The following is a 25,542-nucleotide window of genomic DNA, read 5'->3' on the forward strand; positions in this document are numbered from 1 at the left end:
CGTTAGGGAACTTTTAAAATTATTACGACCGAGAGACAAGCGTATAAAGAATCGAACCCCCCCCCCTCCCCCTTTCACGGACCAAGAGAGAGAGAAAGAGCGACAAGGTGCATTGTCGACGAGGAATAGTTTCTCTCTTAAGGTATCCTGGATAGCAAAAACGGTCGACGACGCGCAAGCTAATGACGTCATTAACCTTTGACCGTGGGGGGAAAGAGGAATGAAGAAAAAAAAAGGTCTCTGAGACGGTGGTGGTGGACGACACGACGCGTGGGAAACTCGACTTCTTCTAACCGAGATATATATTTTATTACATTCTCCCCCCCCCCCCCCATCACTACCACCGCAACTGAGGAACGACGAGGACGAGGAGAGAGATAGCTAGGGAGCCCGGACACGAAATATGACTGGTCATGGAGACGGAGGCGCTCTACCTGGAAGACCTTCTATAGTTTTTGACATGAGGGATCGTTATCCAGGTGAGATTCACCATCCATCTTTAGAGGGGGAGGGAGGGGGGATATTTTGTTCGAACAAAACTTGGGACGTGCATCACACGCGGTGGAACTAACACGCGTCGATGGAACGAACTAACGCCTTGAATTCCCAGCTAACAGTTTATTAATTCTTTGAGAGAGAAAGAGACAGAGAAAAAGGGAGATCTAATCGAATATCATATCGTAGTTTTAACGCCAAACTTTCTTTCTGCACCGTATTATTCCTCCACTTTCTAAATAATCTGAAATTTGTTCTTTCGGGACAATTTTTTTTTGGTGGCTAGAGCACAGCACACTGGGGTCTTTGATCTTGTTCCTGGGTCTCGCATCACGAAAGGGGCGTTTATGGTCTATTTTACGAGGTCAAAAATAAAGAAATCCTACTCCCTTTCTCTATAATCCCCAGTAGTTGATCGGAATGCCTGTCTGATAAAGCCAGAGAGAGAGGGGAAAGAGAGAGGGCTATCTTGTTAAGTTCTTTGTCAGGGGAGAAGATGCCGAAATGGAGATAACCATCTTTATTGCGGATTCTCCTTAAATATTTAAAAGGGGAGAGAACGTTCTGTCTTAGGGGATGACAAATAATAAATAAAAAAGGAGAGTATCAAGGGCCTATACATAAAATCCGTCAATCCTTTGTTTCTGTTCCTCGTAAAGAACGAACGAACGAAGGAACTACTTTATTCCCCCATTAAATTTATTATATCTGTACCTGGAGTCGTAAAATAGGGGTTATAAGACGGAGGTGGCTGGCGCACATACTGGTGCAAAATAAAAGGTACGCCCCTGTTGTGATATACGTGACCACAATTTCTCATACGTGTCTATTTCGGGATTAACTATTATTAACTAAAACGCATTAATTGTTATTGTTTGCGTAATTAAAAATGATTAAAATAAAATCAGCCTTAGTTTGGCAGAGTAACGAACACGGCTAGTGTCCCTATCCAGAGATTTTAAAGGTAGGCCTCTGAACTATAGTGTCTTAAAAAAAAAATTCGAAACGATTTTGACCTTGGACGCGAATAATAAAGAGGCCAAAAACCAAGCTATAACTTGACGATAAAAATTTAAATGGCTGGGGTTATCCGAAAGAGGCCCCTCCCGTTCGCGTACGTACGCACGCCAAAATTAAAAAAAAAAAAAAAAAACACACACACACACACACACACACAACAAGAAAACCAAACCAGTAAGGTCAAAAAACACCAGCTATAGATACCAACAAAGCGCAATACCAAAAAAAAGGGTGCAATATTGCAATTCAGCGCAATGCAAGAACAATAAAAATAACATGAAAGGGTGGGTACTTACTACGAAGTTGGCGACGGCGATTGCGACGAATCCACAACTACATCATCATCATCTTCTTCCTGGTCATCACCCTCCAAGAGGGAATTATTCTGATGGACAATATGGACTAGTTCGTCCCTTTGGTTCACCACTTCCACCAATTCTTCCAAAAGGTAGGCCTCGCGTCTTCGCTGAGCCGGAGATTTTTGCGAGTCTAAAAAAACAAAACATGAAAGATACTTTTCATTTAAAAACACGTAAATATTAAATATTAAATACTAAAGAAAAAAAATTGAACAGTGGTATCACTGGAGTTGAAAAAAAAGGGCACCACCCTAAAGGCGATATATTTATTCAATAGATATAGGCTTTGGGGTGTAGAGGAAGTGTTGTAGGAATATATAGGTATATTTCTATTTGGGGCTGTCGTTTTTCTTTTCTGCTCCTGACAGGCAATCCCTGGCTCCTCCACGCAGCAGCATCCCTTCCCAGCATCCCTCGCACCTTTTTCCTCCTCTACCATCCCGACCCCTACGAACAGTCAGGATCCCGATATTTTTTTCTCTTCCTATTTCTTTTTTTTTATATAAGGGATTCCATCCCAAAGTTAAGCGGCTTATAAAACCCCTATTCCTACTTGGTTCTCTCTTTCTCTCTTTCCCAACTCTCTCTCTCTCTCTCTCTTCATCCCCCCCTGGCTTCGACCTCCGTTCCGTTCTTCCCTAGTAAGGAAAACAGTTGCCAAAATGCAAGCAGCATCCACCCACGGAAGAGGGAGAGAGGGTGGATCGAAGATTAAAGCCCCATAGCTATCCTATACGCATGCCCCCCACCCTTCCTAAGCCTAACCGTCCATTCCTCCTCAGACTATAGCTCGCTCCCTTTCCCCTGTACAAGGAATCGAACGCGTATATATATATACATATCCTAGTTCTATATATATGAAAAGAAAATATAACATACACCCAGAGTTTAGAAGAAAAAAAAAGGCTTATTTTAAGTCAGTCACGGGTATGGAAAGTAATGGAGGTCAGTTGACCGCCGAGTGACCAATCAAATCAATTCCAAATATTACACTAATGTTCCCTAATGGGAATCGGCGCCTTTCAATTAGTCAAATGTAAGCCCCTATGTCAAATAGACCTAACGAGAAGAATGCGGAGCGGAGATAGGACAGTTGGCTTGGATGTCGTTAAGGCCCCCCTCCCCCTTCGCGTACGCTTCGACTTACAACTTAAAAGTATTGTACCAGATAAGACACTATCTAGATTGGGGATCTGTAGAAAAGTTCGGGATTAAAGCTGCGAGGGTAAACTAATTATTCCGATTCGTTAAAAATGTAGCGAATTATCAATTCACGAACGTTACCTCCCAGAACCTACGTACGCTACCGAAATATTAGAAGACGTCACCGGGGACAATTCTCCAGGAATTTTACGCCGCCTTCAGGGACACGGTGGTTCAATTCTGAAGGAAGCGAAAATTTTTCGCGAATGTAGTTAATCCCGTTAACTTTTAGAATTAAAACTTTAAGAATTAACTTATTTAAATAATTATTATTGGGAAAATGTCGCGAAAACACTAAGGCTACATGTCCGAACTCAAAATGGCGCACGCCAAGAGAAATCGATACCATTTTTTGACAATTTCAATCACCGTCGTCTACGGATTCATTTTTAACATTAGCCAAGAAACGAATTTGAAAGAGCACCATGTCGTCCACCGAAACCAACTCTAGCGAAGGCTCCATTAAGGTCAGGTATGGTCCGAGGACAAGTTACAAAAAGAAGCCAACCCATCGGAGTAATACAAGAATGAAAATTGATTGGGATCTTAAAAGGCAGTGGCGCTTTCTGGCTGATACACTCACTCCTCTGTCAAATTTTTAGCCTTGGGAAATGCTATGCTTTTGGAAGGGATTAAATGAGGGGCGCGTGCCGACTCTAATGGCCGCCGCCGTTGCCTAACTATCGTTCCGCCACCACCATCAAGCAAACTAAACACGGTGGTGCCAGCCAGAGGTATTTCTCCCTTTTGGCCTACGGGGTGGGGCGCCCTGTACCGGGGGGGGATTAGCAACCTTTCCACTCTCGGGCGGCGGCGGAGGAGGCGAAAGGCTCCTAGGTCGCGTACTTACCAAGAAGGGCCGGGGGGGGGAAGGGTGGAGTAGAGAAAGCTATTAGTAAGAAGTTCCAGGAGGGGAATGCCAAGTTGGCTAATCCTCAACGTCTACTTATCCCACGACGTCCCCCGCCCCCGCAATAACTAATTTCAACAAGACCAGACCCCGTTTTTGTTTTCGCAGTAGAAATATTTATCATAACGCGAGCGAGACCCGATACCAAAAGAAAATAAGGAGTGGTATTTACCTTCAATGGACAGTATGACCGCCAATTCCTGTTTCAATAAGTCTAATTTCTTGGCCAAAATTCTTTCTTGCTCTCTGCAACGAAAAGAAGGCAACGCCAACAAGGTCAAGGCAAACGTCACGTCGAGATGTTGAAAGGACGAATGGAAGAAATTGGGGGGGGGGAGAGGGGGAGGGGACTTACATGATATTCAGTTCGTTTTCCCTTTCAATTAGCGCATTCCGTTTATTAACCAGAATGAACCACTGTTGAAAGAGATCGTTACAAAGAGCGCTGCTACTCTCCTCGTCCTCGTCATCGTCCGCGTTTCCGCTAAGTCTCCTTTCTAAAAACAAAATAGGCCCGAGAACAAGTTGAGACGACGCGAAAAAACGTATAAAACACGTTATAGTGGGAGGGGCGCACCTCGTTTTTCTTTGGCCATTTCCCGTTTAATTTTCGCCTCCAAAATGGCCGCCTCTCTGGTGATCCTCTCTTGTTCCATTTCAAGAGCGGATCTCTCACTGTCAATATCAATTTCGTCCTCTTCCTCCAGGTAACTGCGAGACTCGTTAAAAAAGGACGAGTTGGCCCGACCCTCTATCGTATTCGCATTCTCCTTGACGCATTTGAACATTTGAAATTGTAAGGATACATACACCCTTTAAAATGCAATAGGGAGCTAACAGTTCTGACCCTGAAACGTCACACCTTGTTCTATCTCTTACCGGAGTTTCATCCCCCCCTAACGGTTGGAAACTACGCGAAAAGATGCCAACCAGAGAGGGGGGTACTGCGTGACGTCAGACTATCCCTTCCCCCTATCCGCAGTTGTTAGCTCCCTATACCCTTTGGGCCCTACCCTGTCCGGAGTCGTTAAGTTCAAATTGTCGCCGCCATTTCTAGTCGACTCGAAGCTTTTCAGATCTCGAGTGGGTGAACTTTTGGAATTGTTTTTAGAATCAGCTTGACCAGTGACCCCGATATTTTCGTTATCTGTAAGCCCCCCAAAAATCCCCCCGATGAAGAGAGAGACTCGTACGTGTAGCGAATATTATAACGAAGCCACCCGATGCTTAACTATTAATAAGCCGCAAAAATGTGCGTGGGTGGCTCACCTAAAACGACGGGTTTAGTGAATTGGTAGAAGGAAACGCCAAAGGAACGGCCACCTTTCGATCGATTATTTTAAGTCAACAACGGTCGGGTTAATTAAAAAAGGAGAAAATGCAACAAAACATAAACAAAAGTAAATAAAATCAAAATAAATAAATAAATAAACAAACAAATCAAAAACCAGGAAAAAATAAAAGGAAGTCATTTTTTTTTTTTTTTTTTTTTTTTTCAAAATTCCTTATAGAATAATTTCAAGGTTCCTCGAGAGGAATTGGTTAAGGAAAGGAAAGGTGAAGAAAGAACCGTCACGCGTATACTGTTCAACCCGAAAATCGCGTCAAATGGGCACCGCGCCGCCTAAAACCCATACGCGCAGTCTCCAATGTAAGTGGTCTCACTTACAACGTGGTTCAAGTGGTGAATCGCGACTTTTTCATCATTTTACGTCACGAATACCGCGATTCCCCTGTATCCCCATTGGATAAGACCTACCCACGTGGTCCAAGGAAGAACCTGTCTGGCTTAAACAACACTACGGTAGGTAAAACTATACAATACAAATGGTGGTGGGGAAGTACGCTATACTAGTTGGCCTCTTACAAAAACCAAAAATAGGACCTATTCTAGTCATTTCTAAGGTTTCTATCTACAGGATGATTATTCTATAGGCTTAGTGGTAAGTAACTTTGGTAACTACGACACGTAACTAAAAGGTAAAAAAAGAATAAAAGGCAGGTAATTACCTAATGATTGAGTGTTAAAGGCATTGTTGTTTACTACGGGATTATTATTGCGGCCGCCGCCGCCGCTTCTAGACGATTTAAGCCCCGTTCCTCCTCGGCTACCGGAATTGGTTGCCAGTTTAAGCTCTCTCAAAACATGGAAATTACCCCGTTTAGCTTCCTCTATTAACAACTTGGCCGTTTCCCGAAGCTTGTCCTCTCGCTCCAATTCACCCTCTTTCTTGTTCGAAAGTCCGCCATGCTCAGATTCGTGACTGGGTAAAGATCGCGCCCGACCTGCCCTCGTCGGTGACAGATCCAGGATGTAACCGTCCTCATCAGACTCGTCTTTCGAAGGTGCCTCCTCAACCGCCGCCTCCTTATTGCCGGACACGGCGGTACCATCGGGAGACAGGGACATGGGCGAGACGCCATCCGGCGGTGAACCCATCAAATTTTCCTCTTCTTCACCATCGGAGTCGAAGGGGTTCATAAGTTGCTTTCTAGTCATCAATTTCTTGGGTTTAATCTCTTCCTGCAACAATTTAATAACATCTCGGATTCTAGGGACACGTGGATCATTTTAACCCGCGCTGACCTATTATAACTATAAATAGGCCAGTTTGACAAACGAGGGAAAATTTAGGCCTACTTTATTCAACCGCGTCTTTTGATATCGAAACTAGTTGTAAAATAATCAAGGGACTCGCGTAACGCGCACTGTCGAAATAAGTAGGCTTAAGGACTTTGGCCCCTCTTTTTGAGGGTCAACCCCAGAGGACAGCTTACATTAATAAACCCGTAAAGACAATCATAAAAAACAAGAGACACATTCTTTCAAAAACCATTTCTTTCTTTCTTTCTCGAATCAATGGTAGGCTTATATTAAAACTTACCTTAGTTATAAGAATATCTTTGGCGTCTGTGGCCTTGGGGGGAGTGGGAGAGAGTGGTGGTACATCGCCGCCGCCATCTTTAGCGCAGTAACTATCGACGGACTGACTTCGAGAAATTGAGGAGCTGGAATTCGAGCTTTTGCTCTTGATTTTTGACGCCAAGAGTTTGGGTAAGCGACCTCGGAGTTCGCTAAATGGTTTTTCCAATTTTGAAAGGGCGGAAGAAGCTAAATCTTTAGGGGAAGGCGGAACTGGTTCCTCGACCTTGGCATTGTCAAACTCGGAGGCGGAGGAGGAGACGGAGCGCTGAAAAGAATGGTCAGGGACCAGGCTGGACAAAGAGGCAATGTCCGGTTGTACTTACGGTTTCAATTGACAATTTCTTTTCTTCTCTATAGGAACTATTGGAATTTTCAGTCTCGAGTTCGTCATTCTTGGTTTTAGAAGTTTGGCCATCATTGACGACGACGTCGTTATTGGAATCGCTTTCCAAATTGTCCCGGATTATTTCGGTGGCGGCGGCGTCGACGGTGTCGGTCTCTCGCGACTCGCTGTTCCTTCGACTGTTGGAACCGGCGGAATCCTGCTGTTCCAGAATGTAAGTTGATTCGCCGCTTCTCCTACCAATTTTCTTCACTTTGACTTTTTGACCCGTAAAATGCATTTTTAATTGGTAGAGGTAAGTCATGACGGCCAGCTTATCGGGAACGGCCAAGATGACCATGTCCGCCGGTTCAATCACTCTGGCTATACCCAATGTAGCGGCGGCGTCAAACGCCTGTCAACACATTCATCCCCCTTCAGAATAACCCAAATGACCCCCGCCCTTGGCGCGTCGTCGACATTCAAAGTCAACTCACGTATTTGCAGTTCCCTTTGATGTCGTGCGGCGCCAGCGTCTCGAAAGGAATCAACTCGGGGTGAAAATGGTGAATAATGGCGCAAAAAGCCAGTCCGTTCCTCCAAGAAGTCGTCATATTGGTCACTTTGACTCCTCGATAGTCTTTGGTGACTTCTTTGCACCACGAGAGGAGGTCCAGGCTGGCGTTATTACTTTCCGATAAACTGGACAATTCCCGCGAGGGGTTGTAGTCGGACCTGACAATATTGGCGGACTCTTTGGACCCGGGAGATTCTACGCCGCTCTTTGGTAAACATTTTTCAAAACCGGACGCGGAGTCCAATATGGGCGAGAGTTTGAAATCGGACAGCTCTGAAATGGAGCGAAATTATACCATTCCCATTCCTTTAAAACGGAGGGGGGGGGGCGTTTTAAGGTACGCACTGTCTTTAGCGTCGGCTTTTTCTTTCTCGTCTTGATCGCGAGCTAAGAGAGCAATTTGAGAGGCTAATTGTGATATTTCCGCTTGAGCTTTCTCCTTATCGTGATCGGGAATGGCGGAATCATCGTCAAAGTCGTCCAAATTGCCAACGTCGTGGTCGATCGGCGCCGCTAAACTTAATAAACTGGCTATGCTTTGCATATCTTCGTCCCTTTACAACGAACGACAATAGGCGTTTGTTTTATTCTACTACGGGGTTTAGGGGGACATTTAGGGAATAGCTTACGTCGCTTTGCCTTCTTTTAAGAATACGCATGAAAGTGTGAAAGTTAACGTGGCCTCGACTACTTTCTTTGAGCATGGTTTAAGTTTCAGACGGACTTCGTTTTGAGTCGGTTCGACACTCGCAAATTGCGCCATATTAATAGTACCCATCGCCACTTGCTGTCTCTTTCCCGCGCTCGTAACCTTATTTGGGTAATTTTTAAAATAAATCGACACGTATTCTCTATAGCAGCCCCTTCCTTATTGGCTTTCAGGGTTCATACAACTTTTGGAAAACAAATTTCCCTGAGATTTCCAGGTTTTTCCCCACTCTGAATTTTCCAGAGTTACGAGCCTCCCAAGTTTAGTGTAATGCTATTCCTATGGAGGGGGGTTGTTTGTTTACGTTTTGCTTAATTGCTCGGCCCCTGTTTGTCGTAGTTTTTAGTATGGTTAGATGGGGGACAAATTGGACTATAACATACTCAAAGGACATCCCCGTATCTCTAGTGAAACAGAGTTACGACTTACGAGCCTCCAAATTTAATGTTAAAAATGAAAAGTAACCTAATAACAATAAGTGAGACAAAAAAAGTTGACGACGATATTGAGGTAGCCTCAAGTTTAAAGTACCCTTGTATGGGGAGCAAAAAGGGCTATAACATATTCAAAGGAGATCCCCGTATCTCTAATAGAACAAGAGTTATGAGCCTACAAAGTTCAGTGCTAAAATCATAAGTAACATAGCAAATATAAGTGAGACGATACCATAAGTTGACGTACATTTTGCTTAATATCTCGGCCCCTGTTTCTCGTAGCCCCAAGTTTTTAGTATGGTTAGATGGGGGACAAATTGGACTATAACATACTCAAAGGACATCCCCGTCTCTCTAGTAGAACCAGAGTTACGAGCCTCCAAAGTTGGGTCTAATGCAATTCCTATGGAGGGGTTGTTTGTTTACATTTTGCTTAATTTCTCGGCCCCTGTTTGTCGTAGCCCTGAGTTTTTAGTATGGTTAGATGGGGGACAAATTGGGCTATAACATACTCAAAGGACATCCCCGTCTCTCTAGTAGAACCAGAGTTACGAGCCTCCAAAGTATAGTCTAATGCAATTCCTATGGAGGGGTTGTTTGTTTACATTTTGCTTAATTTCTCGGCCCCTGTTTGTCGTAGCCCTGAGTTTTTAGTATGGTTAGATGGGGGACAAATTGGGCTATAACATACTCAAAGGACATCCCCGTCTCTCTAGTAGAACCAGAGTTACGAGCCTCCAAAGTTGGGTCTAATGCAATTCCTATGGAGGGGTTGTTTGTTTACATTTTGCTTAATTTCTCGGCCCCTGTTTGTCGTAGCCCTGAGTTTTTAGTATGGTTAGATGGGGGACAAATTGGGCTATAACATACTCAAAGGACATCCCCGTCTCTCTAGTAGAACCAGAGTTACGAGCCTCCAAAGTTGGGTCTAATGCAATTCCTATGGAGGGGTTGTTTGTTTACATTTTGCTTAATTTCTCGGCGCCTGTTTGTCGTAGCCCTGAGTTTTTAGTATGGTTAGATGGGGGACAAATTGGGCTATAACATACTCAAAGGACATCCCCGTCTCTCTAGTAGAACCAGAGTTACGAGCCTCCAAAGTTGGGTCTAATGCAATTCCTATGGAGGGGTTGTTTGTTTACATTTTGCTTAATTTCTCGGCCCCTGTTTGTCGTAGCCCTGAGTTTTTAGTATGGTTAGATGGGGGACAAATTGGGCTATAACATACTCAAAGGACATCCCCGTCTCTCTAGTAGAACCAGAGTTACGAGCCTCCAAAGTTGGGTCTAATGCAATTCCTATGGAGGGGTTGTTTGTTTACATTTTGCTTAATTTCTCGGCCCCTGTTTGTCGTAGCCCTGAGTTTTTAGTATGGTTAGATGGGGGACAAATTGGGCTATAACATACTCAAAGGACATCCCCGTCTCTCTAGTAGAACCAGAGTTACGAGCCTCCAAAGTTGGGTCTAATGCAATTCCTATGGAGGGGTTGTTTGTTTACATTTTGCTTAATTTCTCGGCCCCTGTTTGTCGTAGCCCTGAGTTTTTAGTATGGTTAGATGGGGGACAAATTGGGCTATAACATACTCAAAGGACATCCCCGTCTCTCTAGTAGAACCAGAGTTACGAGCCTCCAAAGTTGGGTCTAATGCAATTCCTATGGAGGGGTTGTTTGTTTACATTTTGCTTAATTTCTCGGCCCCTGTTTGTCGTAGCCCTGAGTTTTTAGTATGGTTAGATGGGGGACAAATTGGGCTATAACATACTCAAAGGACATCCCCGTCTCTCTAGTAGAACCAGAGTTACGAGCCTCCAAAGTTGGGTCTAATGCAATTCCTATGGAGGGGTTGTTTGTTTACATTTTGCTTAATTTCTCGGCCCCTGTTTGTCGTAGCCCTGAGTTTTTAGTATGGTTAGATGGGGGACAAATTGGGCTATAACATACTCAAAGGACATCCCCGTCTCTCTAGTAGAACCAGAGTTACGAGCCTCCAAAGTTGGGTCTAATGCAATTCCTATGGAGGGGTTGTTTGTTTACATTTTGCTTAATTTCTCGGCCCCTGTTTGTCGTAGCCCTGAGTTTTTAGTATGGTTAGATGGGGGACAAATTGGGCTATAACATACTCAAAGGACATCCCCGTCTCTCTAGTAGAACCAGAGTTACGAGCCTCCAAAGTTGGGTCTAATGCAATTCCTATGGAGGGGTTGTTTGTTTACATTTTGCTTAATTTCTCGGCCCCTGTTTGTCGTAGCCCTGAGTTTTTAGTATGGTTAGATGGGGGACAAATTGGGCTATAACATACTCAAAGGACATCCCCGTCTCTCTAGTAGAACCAGAGTTACGAGCCTCCAAAGTTGGGTCTAATGCAATTCCTATGGAGGGGTTGTTTGTTTACATTTTGCTTAATTTCTCGGCCCCTGTTTGTCGTAGCCCTGAGTTTTTAGTATGGTTAGATGGGGGACAAATTGGGCTATAACATACTCAAAGGACATCCCCGTCTCTCTAGTAGAACCAGAGTTACGAGCCTCCAAAGTTGGGTCTAATGCAATTCCTATGGAGGGGTTGTTTGTTTACATTTTGCTTAATTTCTCGGCCCCTGTTTGTCGTAGCCCTGAGTTTTTAGTATGGTTAGATGGGGGACAAATTGGGCTATAACATACTCAAAGGACATCCCCGTCTCTCTAGTAGAACCAGAGTTACGAGCCTCCAAAGTTGGGTCTAATGCAATTCCTATGGAGGGGTTGTTTGTTTACATTTTGCTTAATTTCTCGGCCCCTGTTTGTCGTAGCCCTGAGTTTTTAGTATGGTTAGATGGGGGACAAATTGGGCTATAACATACTCAAAGGACATCCCCGTCTCTCTAGTAGAACCAGAGTTACGAGCCTCCAAAGTTGGGTCTAATGCAATTCCTATGGAGGGGTTGTTTGTTTACATTTTGCTTAATTTCTCGGCCCCTGTTTGTCGTAGCCCTGAGTTTTTAGTATGGTTAGATGGGGGACAAATTGGGCTATAACATACTCAAAGGACATCCCCGTCTCTCTAGTAGAACCAGAGTTACGAGCCTCCAAAGTTGGGTCTAATGCAATTCCTATGGAGGGGTTGTTTGTTTACATTTTGCTTAATTTCTCGGCCCCTGTTTGTCGTAGCCCTGAGTTTTTAGTATGGTTAGATGGGGGACAAATTGGGCTATAACATACTCAAAGGACATCCCCGTCTCTCTAGTAGAACCAGAGTTACGAGCCTCCAAAGTTGGGTCTAATGCAATTCCTATGGAGGGGTTGTTTGTTTACATTTTGCTTAATTTCTCGGCCCCTGTTTGTCGTAGCCCTGAGTTTTTAGTATGGTTAGATGGGGGACAAATTGGGCTATAACATACTCAAAGGACATCCCCGTCTCTCTAGTAGAACCAGAGTTACGAGCCTCCAAAGTTGGGTCTAATGCAATTCCTATGGAGGGGTTGTTTGTTTACATTTTGCTTAATTTCTCGGCCCCTGTTTGTCGTAGCCCTGAGTTTTTAGTATGGTTAGATGGGGGACAAATTGGGCTATAACATACTCAAAGGACATCCCCGTCTCTCTAGTAGAACCAGAGTTACGAGCCTCCAAAGTTGGGTCTAATGCAATTCCTATGGAGGGGTTGTTTGTTTACATTTTGCTTAATTTCTCGGCCCCTGTTTGTCGTACCCTGAGTTTTTAGTATGGTTAGATGGGGGACAAATTGGGCTATAACATACTCAAAGGACATCCCCGTCTCTCTAGTAGAACCAGAGTTACGAGCCTCCAAAGTTGGGTCTAATGCAATTCCTATGGAGGGGTTGTTTGTTTACATTTTGCTTAATTTCTCGGCCCCTGTTTGTCGTAGCCCTGAGTTTTTAGTATGGTTAGATGGGGGACAAATTGGGCTATAACATACTCAAAGGACATCCCCGTCTCTCTAGTAGAACCAGAGTTACGAGCCTCCAAAGTTGGGTCTAATGCAATTCCTATGGAGGGGTTGTTTGTTTACATTTTGCTTAATTTCTCGGCCCCTGTTTGTCGTAGCCCTGAGTTTTTAGTATGGTTAGATGGGGGACAAATTGGGCTATAACATACTCAAAGGACATCCCCGTCTCTCTAGTAGAACCAGAGTTACGAGCCTCCAAAGTTGGGTCTAATGCAATTCCTATGGAGGGGTTGTTTGTTTACATTTTGCTTAATTTCTCGGCCCCTGTTTGTCGTAGCCCTGAGTTTTTAGTATGGTTAGATGGGGGACAAATTGGGCTATAACATACTCAAAGGACATCCCCGTCTCTCTAGTAGAACCAGAGTTACGAGCCTCCAAAGTTGGGTCTAATGCAATTCCTATGGAGGGGTTGTTTGTTTACATTTTGCTTAATTTCTCGGCCCCTGTTTGTCGTAGCCCTGAGTTTTTAGTATGGTTAGATGGGGGACAAATTGGGCTATAACATACTCAAAGGACATCCCCGTCTCTCTAGTAGAACCAGAGTTACGAGCCTCCAAAGTTGGGTCTAATGCAATTCCTATGGAGGGGTTGTTTGTTTACATTTTGCTTAATTTCTCGGCCCCTGTTTGTCGTAGCCCTGAGTTTTTAGTATGGTTAGATGGGGGACAAATTGGGCTATAACATACTCAAAGGACATCCCCGTCTCTCTAGTAGAACCAGAGTTACGAGCCTCCAAAGTTGGGTCTAATGCAATTCCTATGGAGGGGTTGTTTGTTTACATTTTGCTTAATTTCTCGGCCCCTGTTTGTCGTAGCCCTGAGTTTTTAGTATGGTTAGATGGGGGACAAATTGGGCTATAACATACTCAAAGGACATCCCCGTCTCTCTAGTAGAACCAGAGTTACGAGCCCCCAAAGTTGGGTCTAATGCAATTCCTATGGAGGGGTTGTTTGTTTACATTTTGCTTAATTTCTCGGCCCCTGTTTGTCGTAGCCCTGAGTTTTTAGTATGGTTAGATGGGGGACAAATTGGGCTATAACATACTCAAAGGACATCCCCGTCTCTCTAGTAGAACCAGAGTTACGAGCCTCCAAAGTTGGGTCTAATGCAATTCCTATGGAGGGGTTGTTTGTTTACATTTTGCTTAATTTCTCGGCCCCTGTTTGTCGTAGCCCTGAGTTTTTAGTATGGTTAGATGGGGGACAAATTGGGCTATAACATACTCAAAGGACATCCCCGTCTCTCTAGTAGAACCAGAGTTACGAGCCTCCAAAGTTGGGTCTAATGCAATTCCTATGGAGGGGTTGTTTGTTTACATTTTGCTTAATTTCTCGGCCCCTGTTTGTCGTAGCCCTGAGTTTTTAGTATGGTTAGATGGGGGACAAATTGGGCTATAACGTACTCAAAGGACATCCCCGTATCTCTAGTAGAACCAGAGTTACGAGCCTCCAAAGTTGGGTCTAATGCAATTCCTATGGAGGGGTTGTTTGTTTACATTTTGCTTAATTTCTCGGCCCCTATTTGTCGTAGCCCTGAGTTTTTAGTATGGTTAGATGGGGGACAAATTGGGCTATAACATACTCAAAGGACATCCCCGTCTCTCTAGTAGAACCAGAGTTACGAGCCCCCAAAGTTGGGTCTAATGCAATTCCTATGGAGGGGTTGTTTGTTTACATTTTGCTTAATTTCTCGGCCCCTGTTTGTCGTAGCCCTGAGTTTTTAGTATGGTTAGATGGGGGACAAATTGGGCTATAACATACTCAAAGGACATCCCCGTCTCTCTAGTAGAACCAGAGTTACGAGCCTCCAAAGTTGGGTCTAATGCAATTCCTATGGAGGGGTTGTTTGTTTACATTTTGCTTAATTTCTCGGCGCCTGTTTGTCGTAGCCCTGAGTTTTTAGTATGGTTAGATGGGGGACAAATTGGGCTATAACATACTCAAAGGACATCCCCGTCTCTCTAGTAGAACCAGAGTTACGAGCCTCCAAAGTTGGGTCTAATGCAATTCCTATGGAGGGGTTGTTTGTTTACATTTTGCTTAATTTCTCGGCCCCTGTTTGTCGTAGCCCTGAGTTTTTAGTATGGTTAGATGGGGGACAAATTGGGCTATAACATACTCAAAGGACATCCCCGTCTCTCTAGTAGAACCAGAGTTACGAGCCTCCAAAGTTGGGTCTAATGCAATTCCTATGGAGGGGTTGTTTGTTTACATTTTGCTTAATTTCTCGGCCCCTGTTTGTCGTAGCCCTGAGTTTTTAGTATGGTTAGATGGGGGACAAATTGGGCTATAACATACTCAAAGGACATCCCCGTCTCTCTAGTAGAACCAGAGTTACGAGCCTCCAAAGTTGGGTCTAATGCAATTCCTATGGAGGGGTTGTTTGTTTACATTTTGCTTAATTTCTCGGCCCCTGTTTGTCGTAGCCCTGAGTTTTTAGTATGGTTAGATGGGGGACAAATTGGGCTATAACATACTCAAAGGACATCCCCGTCTCTCTAGTAGAACCAGAGTTACGAGCCTCCAAAGTTGGGTCTAATGCAATTCCTATGGAGGGGTTGTTTGTTTACATTTTGCTTAATTTCTCGGCCCCTGTTTGTCGTAGCCCTGAGTTTTTAGTATGGTTAGATGGGGGACAAATTGGGCTATAACATACTCAAAGGACATCCCCGTCTCTCTAGTAGAACCAGAGTTACGAGCCTCCAAAGTTGGGTCTAATGCAATTCCTATGGAGGGGTTGTTTGTTTACATTTTGCTTAATTTCTCGGCCCCTGTTTGTCGTAGCCCTGAGTTTTTAGTATGGTTAGATGGGGGACAAATTGGGCTATAACATACTCAAAGGACATCCCCGTCTCTCTAGTAGAACCAGAGTTACGAGCCTCCAAAGTTGGGTCTAATGCAATTCCTATGGAGGGGTTGTTTGTTTACATTTTGCTTAATTTCTCGGCCCCTGTTTGTCGTAGCCCTGAGTTTTTAGTATGGTTAGATGGGGGACAAATTGGGCTATAACATACTCAAAGGACATCCCCGTCTCTCTAGTAGAACCAGAGTTACGAGCCTCCAAAGTTGGGTCTAATGCAATTCCTATGGAGGGGTTGTTTGTTTACATTTTGCTTAATTTCTCGGCCCCTGTTTGTCGTAGCCCTGAGTTTTTAGTATGGTTAGATGGGGGACAAATTGGGCTATAACATACTCAAAGGACATCCCCGTCTCTCTAGTAGAACCAGAGTTACGAGCCTCCAAAGTTGGGTCTAATGCAATTCCTATGGAGGGGTTGTTTGTTTACATTTTGCTTAATTTCTCGGCCCCTGTTTGTCGTAGCCCTGAGTTTTTAGTATGGTTAGATGGGGGACAAATTGGGCTATAACATACTCAAAGGACATCCCCGTCTCTCTAGTAGAACCAGAGTTACGAGCCTCCAAAGTTGGGTCTAATGCAATTCCTATGGAGGGGTTGTTTGTTTACATTTTGCTTAATTTCTCGGCCCCTGTTTGTCGTAGCCCTGAGTTTTTAGTATGGTTAGATGGGGGACAAATTGGGCTATAACATACTCAAAGGACATCCCCGTCTCTCTAGTAGAACCAGAGTTACGAGCCTCCAAAGTTGGGTCTAATGCAATTCCTATGGAGGGGTTGTTTGTTTACATTTTGCTTAATTTCTCGGCCCCTGTTTGTCGTAGCCCTGAGTTTTTAGTATGGTTAGATGGGGGACAAATTGGGCTATAACATACTCAAAGGACATCCCCGTCTCTCTAGTAGAACCAGAGTTACGAGCCCCCAAAGTTGGGTCTAATGCAATTCCTATGGAGGGGTTGTTTGTTTACATTTTGCTTAATTTCTCGGCCCCTGTTTGTCGTAGCCCTGAGTTTTTAGTATGGTTAGATGGGGGACAAATTGGGCTATAACATACTCAAAGGACATCCCCGTCTCTCTAGTAGAACCAGAGTTACGAGCCTCCAAAGTTGGGTCTAATGCAATTCCTATGGAGGGGTTGTTTGTTTACATTTTGCTTAATTTCTCGGCCCCTGTTTGTCGTAGCCCTGAGTTTTTAGTATGGTTAGATGGGGGACAAATTGGGCTATAACATACTCAAAGGACATCCCCGTCTCTCTAGTAGAACCAGAGTTACGAGCCTCCAAAGTTGGGTCTAATGCAATTCCTATGGAGGGGTTGTTTGTTTACATTTTGCTTAATTTCTCGGCCCCTGTTTGTCGTAGCCCTGAGTTTTTAGTATGGTTAGATGGGGGACAAATTGGGCTATAACGTACTCAAAGGACATCCCCGTATCTCTAGTAGAACCAGAGTTACGAGCCTCCAAAGTTGGGTCTAATGCAATTCCTATGGAGGGGTTGTTTGTTTACATTTTGCTTAATTTCTCGGCCCCTATTTGTCGTAGCCCTGAGTTTTTAGTATGGTTAGATGGGGGACAAATTGGGCTATAACATACTCAAAGGACATCCCCGTCTCTCTAGTAGAACCAGAGTTACGAGCCCCCAAAGTTGGGTCTAATGCAATTCCTATGGAGGGGTTGTTTGTTTACATTTTGCTTAATTTCTCGGCCCCTGTTTGTCGTAGCCCTGAGTTTTTAGTATGGTTAGATGGGGGACAAATTGGGCTATAACATACTCAAAGGACATCCCCGTCTCTCTAGTAGAACCAGAGTTACGAGCCTCCAAAGTTGGGTCTAATGCAATTCCTATGGAGGGGTTGTTTGTTTACATTTTGCTTAATTTCTCGGCCCCTGTTTGTCGTAGCCCTGAGTTTTTAGTATTTTTAGATGGGGGACAAATTGGGCTATAACATACTCAAAGGACATCCCCGTCTCTCTAGTAGAACCAGAGTTACGAGCCTCCAAAGTTGGGTCTAATGCAATTCCTATGGAGGGGTTGTTTGTTTACATTTTGCTTAATTTCTCGGCCCCTGTTTGTCGTAGCCCTGAGTTTTTAGTATGGTTAGATGGGGGACAAATTGGGCTATAACATACTCAAAGGACATCCCCGTCTCTCTAGTAGAACCAGAGTTACGAGCCTCCAAAGTTGGGTCTAATGCAATTCCTATGGAGGGGTTGTTTGTTTACATTTTGCTTAATTTCTCGGCCCCTGTTTGTCGTAGCCCTGAGTTTTTAGTATGGTTAGATGGGGGACAAATTGGGCTATAACATACTCAAAGGACATCCCCGTCTCTCTAGTAGAACCAGAGTTACGAGCCTCCAAAGTATAGTGTAATGTTAATCCTACGGAGGGGGGGGTATGTTCACGAACATTTTGCTTAATTACTCGGCCCCTGTTTGACGCAAATTTCCCTGAAATTTCCCTGAGGTTTTTGTCAACTATTTATTTCCCTGATTTTTCTAGGTTTTCCCGGTTTGTATGAACCCTGTTATTGGCTTTCCCTCGACACTCATAAAAGTTGGCTTTCCCTCGACACTCAAAAAGTTGGCTTTCTCTTCAAACTAACCTAAAATAAATCGCGTTTATCTTTTGAACTACAACAGCTACGCGAAAAATGAAAACACCGCCATATACTAGACATTTTGTAAATTATAAGGGTACATTTTTGTTAAGTTTGAACAATAATTAAGTTAATTTCGAATAAAACAAATTTCAACTCATTAACTATGGCCCCTTCCTAGTTGGCTTTCCCTCTACACTAAAAGAAAATCGCGTTTATCTTTTAAACTACAACAGCTACGGGCAAAATGAAAAATCCGTTATAAATTAGGCATTCTCTAGATTATTCAGGTAAAGTTTCATTAAATTGGAATTATAATTAAGTTAATTAGGAAGAAAACAAATTTCAATGCATTCTCTACGGCCCCTTCCTAGTTGGCTTTCCCTCTATACTATAATAAAATCGCGTGTATCTTTTGAACTACAATAACCATAGGCAATTCAACCAACATTATAAAATTAACATTGCATTCTTTCACTTATTGAGTAATGAGATGAACCAAAACTTCAGTAGATTAAAATAACTTACATTTTCAATGACAAATGTCCAATCTTTATCCTCAAAAGAGTTTGTCCTCTGATCTTTGAAGAGTGTAACTGTAACTTCCACATTTTCTGGTACAGTCCAGACAAGCATCCCTCGCATTGGGTTCCGAAGAGCCGGCTCCCAAGGTCTGGCTGGAGTGCAATACCTCCGACTTCTCCGAGTCCAAACAACGCTTAACTTGTTGGGTTGCCTGAATATACAATATATTTTTAATGAATATACAATAATGTTCCCATTAAATATTATTCCACCTTGTAAGAGATGGCAAAATATTAACAGTCGAGTTAAAGAAGGGGCAATTTAATTACCATTTTTTTGAGCCTTCAACTATCAATTCTTGATAAGAAGCCACAAACTGAAATTTGGCAGCGTGTTTGTTAACGCGTTGTAGCCTTTTCCAAACTGAAGACATTTCCACTCGGAAGAGAAAACCTTTTTAACAAAAAGGGTGGCCTGAAAGAAAAATTAATTCCTTTGTTTAATTAAAACGTACATCAATCATTGATTAATCAGTGACTCAGAAAACTTCGGGTTTTGATTTTTAGGGAAATACTTTCTCAATGTCAAAGACCAAGGCTTAAGAGAAAGATTAGGTTTTTTTGCGCTTTTAAACGGCATTCTTAACACTTTTACGATAAAACGTATTGATCCTAATAACAAAGTATGCTTAAATATAACAATTCAAAATACCTGTTATAATTAAAAATGTATCTTTTCTTTGTTACATCATTTAAAAATTAAGAGTTGCAATTTTAACGAGTCTTTTCATGTCCAGACTCCATTATGAGAATCAACTACTACCAGCGTGGGAAATAAGGCGCTGGCACAGGGCAAATGACCAGTTTAAAAATTGCCTGGACCAGTTTAAAAATTAAATCGAAGGGGGGCCAGTGGTCCACGGGACCACTATGAAAATTCTAGGGTAACCAGGGTCCAGACAATATCTGAACTATTTTAATTACCCACTTCTTTAGTTTAGCAGACGACGCGCCCTGGTCAATGGTCATGGACCAGTTTATTTATTCCAGGCCAGGGGGGTTGCTGGCCCAATGTCCAGTTTTAAAAAAATCCTTATTTCCCACCCTGACTACTACACAGAGATGGAAGGGAAATAAGCCTAGAATCTTAGTAACCAATCACTCATCGCTGGATGATACTGAACGCAGTACACTCCAAACTGATGACGTAATTCTTCTACGTTCTTTATGTGAAAAAAAAATGGGCGAAACTATTGCCATCTATTGAGTCTTTTCTTTTCGTGTCCATATGATCAATTACAAATACATGGCAGTGCACAGAGCTGGAAATAAGCTAGCCAATCACTCGTGACACTGAACGCACTCCAAGCTGATCACGTGTTCCTTCTTTAGGAAAAATTAAAGCCATAATTTTTCATAAATAAAACTATTAATCTAAAATAAAGGATTTTAATTTGTATAAAGAAATTCCTTCATTAAAATAATCAAAGTAACCAACCAAACCTATACAAAAATTAATTAAAAAAATAAAGCAATCCCCCCAATTAATTAATTAATTATCACTGTCTGTCTTTTGTAATTTGGAAGAAGAAATAAAGATATATTGTAAGACAGGGCAGTGCTAATTATAATACTCTTAATTAAATTCACAATCATTAAGTAGACAAGATTCCTTCCCTCCCTCCCCCCTCCCCCTCCCTTGATGAGATTCAATGTTTGTTTAAAATCCGCGTGATTGTTGGGCGGCAACAAATTCGGGATAATCAATGAAGCCATCTTTGTTTCGATCATCCATGTCCAGGATTGGATCAATCATCATGGACAACTCTTGTTCAGTAAAGATTTTGGTTGTTCCTATTCCCGGTGTTGCATTTCCAGGTTGTTGAGGGATTCCACCTTGAGGTGGGGGTGGAGGAGGTTGTTGTTGATGGCCATGACTGTGACCGTGTCCTTGACCTTGTCCTTGTCCTTGAGTATTAGCCAAGTGTTTACTTTCCTCAACTGCCAAAGGAAAATTATAAAGACAAATACTCAGTGATTTAGCTCATTTCTGAAGTCCCTGACAATTTTTGAACCATTTCTAAAGTCCCTGATAATTTTTGAACCATTTCTAAAGTCCCTGACAATAATTGAGCCATTTCTAAAGTCCCTGACATATTTTGACCTATTTCTAAAGTCCCTGACATATTTTGACCTATTTCTAAAGTCCCTGACATATTTTGACCTATTTCTAAAGTCCCTGACATATTTTGACCTATTTCTAAAGTCCCTGACATATTTTGACCTATTTCTAAAGTCCCTGACATATTTTGACCTATTTCTAAAGTCCCTGACATATTCTGACCTATTTCTAAAGTCCCTGACATATTCTGACCTATTTCTAAGGTCCCTGACATATTCTGACCTATTTCTAAGGTCCCTGACATATTCTGACCTATTTCTAAGGTCCCTGACATATTCTGACCTATTTCTAAGGTCCCTGACATATTTTGACCTATTTCTAAAGTCCCTGCCATATTTTGAGCCATTTCTAAAGTCCCTGACATATTTTGACCTATTTCTAAAGTCCCTGCCATATTTTGAGCCATTTCTAAAGTCCCTGACATATTTTGACCTATTTCTAAAGTCCCTGACATATTTTGACCCATTTCTAAAGTCCCTGACATATTTTGACCCATTTCTAAAGTCCCTGACATATTTTGACCCATTTCTAAAGTCCCTGACATATTTTGACCCATTTCTAAAGTCCCTGACATATTTTAACCTATTTCTAAATTGGCCAAGGTTTCTAGGTTTTCCCTGAGCCTTAGAAACCTGAAAGAGATAAGATTACCATGCCAATGAATGAGAGATTTAATGAGTTCACATCCATCTAGCTTGTTATTATCATCATTATCGTGCATCTTGAAGTAATGAAACTGTAGCTCCTCATCTGACATTTTAGCCACATCAGGATGATCAACGACTCCCTGTAAATGCTCCTTGATATGCCTACAATATCATAATTATTAAACAATCTTGACACAAAAGGGTTAACCTTAACAATAGACCAATACTCACTCTCTATCTTGAATGTGGGCTTTATCCCTGATAAGATTTTGATTGGCTCCTGTGGGAGGCGCTTGCTGATATTGCGCGTATTGTACCTGTTGCTGTTGCTGTTGATTAACAACATTCTGTCCATACCCTTGAGGAACTTGTTGAGGGACTCCCATGACTGGTTGTTGTCCCATGTACTGTTGTTGTTGTTGTTGTTGGGGTACACCATGTTGATGCTGAGATTCAACCACAATTACAGTCAAACATACGAGGAAGGCTGTCGTCCGCCTCCACGAACTTAATATGTGTCTCGCGGTAACCATTTCACTAATTAAAAACGTTTCTAAAAGACAGTTCCTAACTTGGTACTGCTAAGCCTTGTACAACGTGGAAGGAGAATTGATTCGATATATCTTTTTAATAGTTAATTTTAAACTATAAGTTTAACTTAACATATGTTGCGGCGCTCGAATACCAACCTTCACGACGATTTCAAAAGATTAATAGAGTCCTTGAAACGCCTCGAGTCAAGTGACCGTCAAAAATTTCCCTTTCAGGGTTGTTGACACGTGTTTTACAGCCGGCTGACATTTAATCGGGTGACGTCAGTGTCACGTGGCGTTCCGAACAAGTTCAGCCGCGTATCTCAGCTTTACCATAGCCCACTCGATCTGCCGCTCCGCTCTCTCGGACGCGAACCTATTTGAAGAAAGCTTAATTAAAATAAGCGTGCGTTTATTATAGCAATGAAAGAAGTTTTATTACCCCTCAACTACATAACACTATACAATATTTGTTAACGTGAATCAAGCCCAAATAGCAGCTTCGTGACATCTTAGAAAAAGCCTCCCTAAATCGGTTTTTGGAAAACGGTTTTATTAAATCATAATAAAATGTTTCAGATCTGGCGCGTTATTTAATTTATAGCTCGGGTGAATTTTTTTTTTGTAACTTGAAACATTTGTTTTATCGAGAATTTCATTAAAATGATTTGAATGGTGTTTGTTTGTTTGTTAATTACTCGGTGGCGCGTTCACTCTAAATATTTGAATAATTCACCCCAAAATATTTCCATTTCTACCGATATAATTTAGATCCTAGAATAATATTTCTTTTAATATATTAATTTATCAATTAAGATATGTTGAAAAATTTAACATTTCAATTTTCAAACCCCTAATTTTCGATAAGACGATTTAACTCTAATTATAATGAAAGGAACCAAAATCCCGCGGCCGTTTTAGATGGCCTAAATTCCCTATTTTTGCATAAATTAAATTTTGCTCGAGTCCGAACGGAACCCATCCGCCTACCTTCCTTCCTTCCTTCTTCCGAATGAATTTTAAAATATTTTATTAGTTTCAAAGACTATTTCAGGTTTAATCGGCAACTGATTAATTGGAGTAATTAGTTTTAATTAGAGAGCGTTGGAAGACAAACTCTTGGGGAAACTAGTCAAAAGTGTTTCGCTTATTTCCGTTTAAAACACGATGGTTAATGTTTAGAAAAAACAACCCCGACGTAAATAAATATTTGTTTGTTTGGTCCCTAAAATAAAAATGGCGGCGGCAAAATTAATAAAATTAATAAAATAAATGACCGGTAATTAAAGAAAGGAATGGGGAACTTTTTGGGGTTCCTGATGAAGGGGGCAGGGATGGGCGTTAATTATTTTAATCGTAATACGTTAATAGCAATAATTTGCTTTCTTTAAACTTCAATTAAATATTATTATTATTTTTTTTTTCTTTTCATATTCTTGTTGTTAATATAATTATTATTATACTACCAAAAATAACTCGATATTTACAGAAATTTACAATTTCTCTCTGGGAGCCGTTTTAAGGGCGTCCTCCAGAATTGACGCAACAACTCGAAGCCAAGTCGCCCACCACCCCCCTTTTTTGCTAATATTATTATGTACAAGAATCATCCAGTTCAATGGGATTAATATCTTCTTAAGCCTAAACAAATTTGACTAGAATTAAAAATTAGAATTGTTTGTATATGAAGAACCACACACGCGCACGCGCACATGCGCCGGGGGGTTTAAGCCTTATTTAGAAATATGCTAGAATGAAATATATTATTATTATTATTATTTGTTGTTGTTGTTGTGGTGGTGGTTTTTTGATCCTCAATTTGAAAGTAAAACGTTCGCTTACGGATGACGAAAATTCACTTGCCTTAACATTTTTTCTCCATTTTAAAAATTGTCACATTTTTTTCGCTTCATTCTTTATTGTTCACGGATTGTGTGTTTATCCTGGTCAAAAATAATGTTAATTAATTTCGTTGATTTTTCAATTATTTTCCTTGATTTGTTTTTGGTCCAGTAGCGTTTAATTGGAACAACTGGCGACGCGGCTCTCGTTGCTCTCAAAAAATTAACATTTTAATTATTACTTTGGCGATTTAATTTGGTTGGCTTTAATTGTCTTTCTTTGAAAAATTTGTATTTTAATTATTCCTTTTTAATTTTTTTTTTGGTTGACTGTTTGTTTGTTTATTTGTTTTCGAGGGGAGGGGGAGGGTTTTATGATTTGTTTACGCGTTTGTTTATCCAATACTGAGGCTTGGCAGTTTAGGAATAAATAACTTGTTCGGCTGTAAGAAAGAGGAGACGGGAGGGAAAAAAAGAAGATAGTTAAAATTAAACGACGTTTGGAAAATGAAGGGGTTTGGGGGGTGTAAAGGTCGAATTCGGTATTCCGTAAAACCTCCGATAATTTTTGAAAAAATGAACTTATAAACATTTTTAGTGATAAATAATTAAATTAATCAAGAGGTTTAACGTTAATGATGGCGATATTAAGACGAATTCGTCGTTAGATGAAAGTGCGCCGAGCATAAAGCGTATTTTCGCCGCTATTTGACCATTCAAGTACATTTTACGCAACACACACTTTGTAAGCGGCCGTTTTACAAAAATTTGATTTAATAACGATTAAAATTATATTTATTCTTATAGCAGTTAATATATCAAAGGCTTAATGAATATAAAACGGCCACTTTTAATTAAAAGATAAAAATAAACCGAAATAAACTACAATTTTAAAATATGCTAGTGCAGTGCAACGAAAGTTGCCAGAAAAACCACTCGTGATACGATTTATGGTAACGTAGCAAAAATAAAGCTACAAAAATCAACTAAAAAAATAAGTATGATTTTGAAAAATACCTTAATTCATTCAAAAATATTATAACCCTTTTTATTGGTTCAAATATTTGATATTGATTCGTAATATATATATATATAAATAGATATAATAATAGTGTACGGCTACAGTGAAAAACCAATATAAAACATGCCAACCTAAACACCATATATTTACAGAGAATATATGCGAAAATTATTTTAAAAGAGTCTCTAGTATTGCCTAATAAACGTGTCGAGTGAAAAATGAATTAAAACTAAAAATCTACTCGTATGTTTGTTTACCGTCGAATTTAAGCGATCGGTTTGATTTTAAAAAAGACTGGATAAATCAATTTTGGGAGAACTCGTTGTTGGCTACTTTTGGAGATCTTCAGTGATTCGGCCTAAATACCAAAACCCCCCCTCGGAATGTTAATCAAAAGATACTTTCGCGGACAAAGTTTTTAAATCGGGTCGGATATCTAACGATTTAA

At 41.5% G+C, this 25,542-nt stretch overlaps 3 protein-coding genes across 12 annotated transcripts in view; all 3 read right to left on the bottom strand.

Moving 5' to 3' along the window:
* Ehbp1 (Eps15 homology domain containing protein-binding protein 1) overlaps nt 1-20,162 on the bottom strand; it is a 22,263-nt gene extending 2,101 nt beyond the window's left edge. Inside the window, exons 1-15 of one of the 6 annotated variants that reach the window (XM_089841866.1) lie at nt 20,026-20,162; nt 19,201-19,345; nt 18,875-19,082; nt 8,442-8,623; nt 8,158-8,366; nt 7,733-8,085; nt 7,237-7,650; nt 6,873-7,178; nt 5,998-6,511; nt 5,257-5,310; nt 5,001-5,134; nt 4,565-4,757; nt 4,343-4,484; nt 4,160-4,233; nt 1,812-2,004 (exon numbers count right to left, since the gene is read on the bottom strand). In XM_089841866.1, coding sequence (XP_089697992.1) covers nt 1,812-2,004; nt 4,160-4,233; nt 4,343-4,484; nt 4,565-4,757; nt 5,001-5,134; nt 5,257-5,310; nt 5,998-6,511; nt 6,873-7,178; nt 7,237-7,650; nt 7,733-8,085; nt 8,158-8,366; nt 8,442-8,623; nt 18,875-19,082; nt 19,201-19,304 — 3,080 coding nt within the window. In that variant the 5' untranslated portion in view covers nt 19,305-19,345; nt 20,026-20,162. Of the gene's footprint in view, nt 1-1,811; nt 2,005-4,159; nt 4,234-4,338; nt 4,485-4,564; nt 4,758-5,000; nt 5,135-5,256; nt 5,311-5,997; nt 6,512-6,872; nt 7,179-7,236; nt 7,651-7,732; nt 8,086-8,157; nt 8,367-8,441; nt 8,624-18,874; nt 19,083-19,200; nt 19,346-19,582; nt 20,002-20,025 lie in introns of those variants that run through there. The other 5 variants (XM_089841874.1, XM_089841862.1, XM_089841877.1 and 2 more) reach the window with 5 other exon arrangements.
* Nucleotides 20,163-20,589: 427 nt separating this feature from the next.
* On the bottom strand, nt 20,590-22,480 carry LOC149718027 (uncharacterized). The gene is made up of 3 exons (XM_089842045.1): nt 21,931-22,480; nt 21,704-21,861; nt 20,590-20,871 (listed from the first exon to the last, which is right to left on the bottom strand). Exons 1-3 carry the CDS (start codon nt 22,230-22,232, stop codon nt 20,591-20,593), a joined length of 741 nt encoding a protein of 246 aa, XP_089698171.1. The 5' UTR covers nt 22,233-22,480; the 3' UTR covers nt 20,590.
* RSG7 (Regulator of G-protein signaling 7) overlaps nt 22,471-25,542 on the bottom strand; it is a 36,989-nt gene continuing 33,917 nt past the window's right edge. For 2 of the 5 annotated variants that reach the window (XM_089841922.1, XM_089841925.1), the window contains one exon: nt 22,765-24,516. Coding sequence is in view for 4 of the 5 variants with exons in the window: in XM_089841925.1 (XP_089698051.1) it covers nt 24,469-24,516 (48 nt within the window). In the remaining variant the exon portion in view is untranslated. The other 3 variants (XM_089841919.1, XM_089841915.1, XM_089841927.1) reach the window with 2 other exon arrangements.

Source organism: Phalangium opilio, unplaced genomic scaffold, assembly GCF_054372755.1.
Source record: "Phalangium opilio isolate 3A_F unplaced genomic scaffold, DU_Popi_V2 ptg000003l_1, whole genome shotgun sequence".
NCBI lineage: Eukaryota > Metazoa > Arthropoda > Arachnida > Opiliones > Phalangiidae > Phalangium > Phalangium opilio.

Coding starts and splice junctions, on each gene's coding strand:
- LOC149718027 (XM_089842045.1), bottom strand. CDS start 22,232: ATGGTTACCGCGAGACACATATTAAGTTCGTGGAGGCGGACGACAGCC. Junction 21,862..21,930: donor GCCCACATTCAAGATAGAGA/GTGAGTATTGGT, acceptor ATGATATTGTAG/GCATATCAAGGAGCATTTAC. Junction 20,872..21,703: donor ATCTCTCATTCATTGGCATG/GTAATCTTATCT, acceptor TTCCTTTGGCAG/TTGAGGAAAGTAAACACTTG.